The 6,530-nt window shown below is 40.2% G+C and overlaps 1 protein-coding gene across 1 annotated transcript in view; it reads right to left on the bottom strand.

Annotated features, from left to right (window-relative positions):
• Positions 1-639: 639 nt before the first annotated feature.
• CCND2 (cyclin D2) overlaps positions 640-6,530 on the bottom strand; it is a 26,416-nt gene continuing 20,525 nt past the window's right edge. Inside the window, exon 5 of the mRNA XM_005426405.2 lies at positions 640-2,051. Within this exon, the coding sequence (XP_005426462.1) occupies positions 1,896-2,051 (156 nt within the window). The 3' untranslated portion in view covers positions 640-1,895. The remainder of the gene's footprint in view (positions 2,052-6,530) is intronic.

The raw sequence follows: 6,530 nt of genomic DNA, 5'->3' as shown, positions 1-6,530 counted from the left end.
CTAGCCAAATAGGCTGAGTCCATACATATAATATTCTTCGAAGTAGCATGTTCTTTCTGGATTTTTGTGTTAAAAATGCGAACATTAACATTTCAACCAACAGCTTCATATTGGATATCTGCAAACTGTTAATACAATTGTGCAAAAAAAAAAAAAAAAAAAAAACAAAAAAAAAAAAAAAACAACCAAAAAACCAAAAAAAAAAAAAAAAATAGAACCAAAAAAACCAAAAGCTGCTCCAACTCCTTTGCCATCTAAATGCCTCTTCGTTACAGGTGGAGCAGGAAAATAAATTCAAGTACACTGAATACACCTTTGTAATAAAACTCCAAGTCACGCACCTCGATGTTTACCACCATGGCTGTTGCACCAGCAATTTTCTTTCCTTGTCCATAGATAAACATGCAGGTGGTATTAAGATCCTTCTGTGACACTGAACAATACAGATGGTCAGGCTTTCATCCGGAATGTCATGACAGGAATGTCATCTGAAGCGGGTGTTGGTATTTCCAGCAACACCACAGCTAACCAAGTACACCAGATACTGGAAAATATTGAGTATAAAAAGCTATACAAAGCCTTGCTTTTGTGACTTCTTTCTTTTTTTTCTCTCTTTTTTTCTTTTTTTTCTCTTTTTTTTTTTTTTTGTTTTTCTTTCCTCTGCAAAATTGTCATAAACCATCTCATTTAATCCCTTAGGAACAATTTTCAAAGTGCTTTTCGAATGAAATGGTTTACAAAAACGCTCACTGTGGATCAATAAAATTAATGAAATGCTGAAAAAGTGTGCGGGGGGAGTGGGGGGAAAGAGAGACGAGGAAGCAAACCAAACCTCATCTTCTTTAACACAGTGAGGGGCTATTACAAGGGAAGATGGACAGAGCATCATTTAAATGTCTTTGTGGCCAAGCTAAGAAGCTGTCAGACGTTAACATGGACGTGAAGCATTAGCACTGTAAAGGAATATAATGCTTTTCCTAGATGATCCACCACATCTTGCAATCCAAAGGTTGGAGGCGGTCTGCCCAGCCAACAGGTCGGGATCAATGCGTGCATTCCCCCTACTGACCGTGAACACTTGGGAACTTTGGCTCGGCCCACGGCTGGGTAAAAGGAATTGCCCTCATGCCAAAGATGCTGCTGTGTTTAGAATGAACCATTTCAGAAGGAAAAGTAGATAAAAAGTCAAGAGGGGCAGAGGGGAAGTTGGGAAAAAAAAAAAAGAAAAATAAATCAACTAAAAAAAAAGCCCAAAAGACACCTGCTCTTCTGGCTGGTAAAATAAAGCATCTTCTTTCTTAGGTAGCAGCTACCACAGACAGCAAGAGTAAACAAAACTAACATACAGAGATCCAACAAACACTTCTGACTAATAACAGAGGTGACAGATCAGCAAATCTCTTCTGCATTCAAAATGGTTCAATTGCTTCAGGGATCTTTTCCCACTTTGCCCTAAACCCCTTATTCTATTGCTTTGCAATCTAGTCAAGCCATAAAATCGCACACACGATTCCTTTCTTAAATCTAAAAAAGGGGTGTATGCACTAGTTCATAATACACAGACAAGTATACTCTACTTTGTTCCCACAAATGCAGGCTTACATTGATCTAGCTACTTTGTATGCTTTTATAAGCATTTAATATCACTGATACATAATCAAATAGCAATTACCAAATATATCGTGGGATTCCCTTCTGTAGAACATCACAGGCACCAAACGCTTTTTTTTTCATTATTCAGTTTTTGTACTTTTTTTTTTTTGTTTTTCTTTATACCTAAAAGAGCTTTAAATATGTTCTATGTGGGAGCAGATTAAAAAAAAATTTTCACTCTAAAAATAATAACAAAAATAAAGGGTCTGGGGGAGCAAGCGTGACTTTGTGTGCCGATGTCCTCACAGGTTGATGTCTCTCACATCTGTGGGAGTGCTGGCCTGGTCCAGTTCATCCACTGTCTTGGAGGGGCTGCTCTGCTGCTGCTGCTGCTGGACTTGCTGCAGGCTGTTCACGAGCACCGCCTCGATCTGTTCCTGACAAGCTTTAAGGCAGTCCTAGAGAGAAGAAAGCAAATTGTTCTATTAGTAAAGATAAAGGTGGTTATTTTTTCCTTACTGAACTAGCAGAAGTTGGAAGAGCATCAGTCAGGTGTTTCCAAGAAAAAACTGCTCTGACACAAATCAACCTTCAATTCTGAGAGGTAATCACTGTGTACAAACTTCCTGGATCAAACACTATTCATGCTGTATTTATTAGGCTCTAAATCTTAATATTTTACTGGTCTTTGATTGTAGAATCATTTAGGTTGGAAAAGACCTCTGAGATCATCTAGTCCAACCTTGGAGCAAATACCACCTTGACAACCAGAGCACTGAGTGCCATGTCCCATAATTTTGTGAACATAAAACCAGTTCCCAGACACCACTGCATTAAAAACTACAGAACAGTCAGGGAAACAGCAGGGTACAGTACAGCAACATAAATATGGGAGCCTGTCCATCAGGAGTCCCACAATAAACATGAAGTATAAATACGGAAATAAATGTGAAGGATTCACTACATTTAAACCAGACATAGTGATGAAGAAGACAACTATTAAAATACTTACAGAATGTTCCACACTCTTGATAACACACTGGAAGACCAAATAATGTGGTCATTTAACCAGAAAAAAAATTGTGAGAAAACTTTGACAAACCCTGAGTTATTGGAGAAACTTAAAAATAAAACCCAAGCTGTGACTGCATGAACGCAATGCCAACCACATTCAGTGAGCTGGCACTGGGAGTATCAATCCAACACTGTGCAGGGGGACATGTGGGGCTTCAAGAAATGGCATTTTCTAAAGGCAGCCCTGAGGAGTCCTTCTGGAAAAAGCACTAATACTGTAAGCTTCCTGTGGCCTCAGCCTGCCTAAGAGCTGGGTGTCTCCAGAAGTCTTCAGGGAATAGGGCAACACAGGGTTTGGTAGGAGGATTTTCACAACACAGCGCTTTAACCAGAGCCCCCAGAGCATCTGGCTGGGGTGGTGAGACTGAGCATCACCATTCCCACTGTCAGGCAGGGGAGCTGAAGAACAGAACGCAGCACTGACCTCCATAGGGCTCCACAGGGACTTCGGGATGAAACTGCAACACTGAGGAGCTGGGCCCTGACCAACACACCCCTTTTTCTACACAGTACCTGGTTATTGGGGAGAGTTTGAAATATTCATACATGGAGGACTGATTTGTCATCCCAGCTGGACTGGGAAAAACACATCTGGTGAAGAGGATCTGTTCCACTGGCCACGCTGACATTTGCGATGGGCGCAATTAGCCCCAGTGGGTAATGAACACCCATTTTTCTTGGCTACCAGCCAGCAGTTGCTGGCTGCAAAATCCTGTCCTCAGATAAAGAAAATCCCCCATTATCAGCTGGGGAGGGCTTTAGGTCCATTGTAAGCATTCACCTGTGTGTAAGAGGGCAACGACAACAAATCACCGTGTGGGTCAAGGCATTTTCAAGTGTGGGGGCACCAGTTTGGAGACTCTTGTAACAGACAACATTCATAATGTGCTTTCTTTGGGTGTAAGAACCTCTTCTTTTAAAGCAGTTTCAAAGTACTATGTCCTTCTGAAAACAAGCCAGATTTTTTTAAAGCAGCTTCAGTCTGAAAAGCTTAATGAGGCAATTTCCTTGCAGGCAGGCTTGGGGAAGGAAGGGTGGTGACATGCGGAACATGTGGCTCGAGCATTTGGCGTCAGCTTTGTCTGTTCCTAAACACCCTCATGTATGGTCATTTACACTATCACTGTACAAACTTCTGATAGGTAGTGTGATGATTCACTTCAGGTATGAAGAGGCTGAAATCTCCAGGTAACCCTATAGAGAATTGGGTCATTTCTGGTGTCTTCATTTTGTACATAAAATTTTGAAGTGGCCTCGACTGGAATTGTCACACGGATTTTGTTTCATATGGGAATCCACAGGCCACTGTGTATTATTTCTCTGGTCGACACTTTTTGAGCTTAAAACCACCAAATTCTTTAAAACAAAGAAACCTACAGTAAAAATGACCAGCACACTGCATTCCAAAAAAGTTTTCCAAAAAAGTGTTGCTATTTGCATACTAAAGCTCCTTGGTTGTTAAATCTCTCAGGTGAAAGGAAAAAAACCCTAATTTAGAGTATCTTATCAGCCCAGCTGTCACAGTGTGATTAGGTAAGTAAGTGGCTTTATTGTATAGATGACAGCATTGCTGGAACCTTCTATCAATCCAAAGTTAAGGGACATGATACAAAAAACTACTAAAAACCAACCGGACAAACAGCCTGGCCTTCCCATGACACAGTATTTTTAACCCTTCCAAGTTTCATGGGGATTTGCTGCATGTGTACATATTTTACTGGTGGATTTTCGTTTTGCAAGTTCTAGATGGCTCTGATAACAGAGAATTAAGTTTTAAGAACATATCAAAGAAAAAACCTATGAATTACACTATTTTCAACAAATCTTCCTTGACAGAACACTATAATGCACTGCAGTATGACCCCAGATTTTGCAATACAAGGACCAGGCTACTCCTTCAGAATACTGCAGGGTTTGCCTCTGTTGTTTTCATAAAAAACTTTTTAAAGTGTGTGTCACATGGATTAACTTCCCCATTCTTCTATATGGTCTAGTAGTTTTAATGATTAAAATAGTTCTGGTACTTTCCATTCCATAGTTTTATTTATACTTCAGCATGTACAGAACTAAAAAGGCAATTAACTTTGCGGTTTCTTTTTTTTTCATTCTGAAACTCTTTCATCCCTAGGTGATTTTACTAGCACATTTGAAAATCATTTAAAGGAAAAGAAAAGCTCTCCTGTGTCTGGTGAGGGGCAGCCTCATGGCTATGATGGAAATGCTGGCAGTGAAAATAACTGAAGGAGGAATCAGCAGCTCTATTGCATGAGCTACTTATTCAAGTCAATAATCATTAAAATTTCAATTCCCATTCATGACAATCTTAAAAGAAAGCACAAGCCCTAGGGAAGATTCTGCAGAATATTACACATAATTCACTTTCCTGAACTTTTCAACACTTCTGTGGTGTATATGTATGTCCTATACTGGCCTCCAGCTTCCAGTTTTAAACTGGCATTTATGGTTCACTGGCAAGCTATGAGGGAAGGCCTCTCACTAAACCCAACCCAACTCAACTCAACCAACAGGCTCTTACTTTGCACTGCCCAAAATCCCAAAGCTGGGAATACTAAAAAAGCATTAGTATGGCATTTTTGTGTTGAAGGGTGGTTAGTTTTCCACATATTTATTAATTACTTCACAAATAAGTGTTAAGGCCCTCAATCTCTTCTTCTTTCTTAAAACTAATTGCAAAAGGAAAATCAGAAAAGGACTTTTTTTAGGTGCAGGATCTGGTTTGATAAATGGAAAGGATGCTGGAGATACCCAAAATGACAGTACTGTTCATTGGTCATGTACACATTGCTTGGATAATCTAAGAAAGCAGCAATCAGACATGCATTAAAGAGTTGGATTTACATAAATTCCAGTGTGGAACATGTCATCTGTACTCCTACACACAAAAGCTGGCTGGATTCCTCCACTGGTTCACATTTAAGCCCCAATTCAGACCTCTCCAAAGCACATGCTTCATTGTTGACATAAACAGGGATTCCTTCCCAAAGTGGGGCCTTTGTGTGCTGAGCGCTGGCCTTTACCTCACTGACCTTCTCCAAAGCAAGAGCCTGGAAAGCTGCTGTGAGAATATCTTATCCCTTTACTGTATTTCCAGTGATCTCACATCTAATGGATGCAGTTAAAAAACAGAACTGTTTTCCCTCCTAAATGTATGTTTTTGCTACTGTAACAAAGAGTATCAATCACAGGTAAGTGTCTATGTCTCTTTTGCCAACTGGAAGTACAGAAAATATTAATGTGTTGTTCCAGAGGACACCTCATGTGGACTAACAAGGACATCTCACTCAAAAAACAAAACAAACAAAAACCCCACAAAAAACTAATTCATGCCAGACCTTCTCCACTTATTGTTGCCACATTATTGCAATAATGCAATAAATAAGGTGACTAACATTAAGAATCTGAAATATAGGGCATTTTTCTCTGCAATTTTTGGTCTCTTCAGCAGTTTCAACAGCGTCCTTTCTAGATTCAGTTCCACTGTTTGCTTCACCACTCAGTTTGCTGGTTTCCTGTTGCTGCTGTGGGTATTTCTCATTGCAAACAGGAGAAAACAATGTTTTCAGAACTGGGAAAAGAGAGAGTAAAGACAACATTGGGCTTTACCAGCAGGGTGATGCAGGGGCAGATGCCACAATACTCCTTACGCAGTGTGACTTGGGATTTCTGGCAATCTTTACCAGGTAATACTTTGAAGACGTGAAAACGTGGAAAGGTGTGAGATTTATGCTGCTGTAACAAACATTCTGAGTGTTTGTTGAAAAAGGGGATTTTCAAAAAGCTGTGAGGACCTGCCTGCATTACACAGAGCTGCAGGAGCTGCGCAGGGATTGATTCCCTGCCGG

This window comes from Geospiza fortis, unplaced genomic scaffold (assembly GCF_000277835.1).
Source record: "Geospiza fortis unplaced genomic scaffold, GeoFor_1.0 scaffold8, whole genome shotgun sequence".
NCBI lineage: Eukaryota > Metazoa > Chordata > Aves > Passeriformes > Thraupidae > Geospiza > Geospiza fortis.
This window is presented reverse-complemented; position numbering and strand designations above follow the sequence as displayed.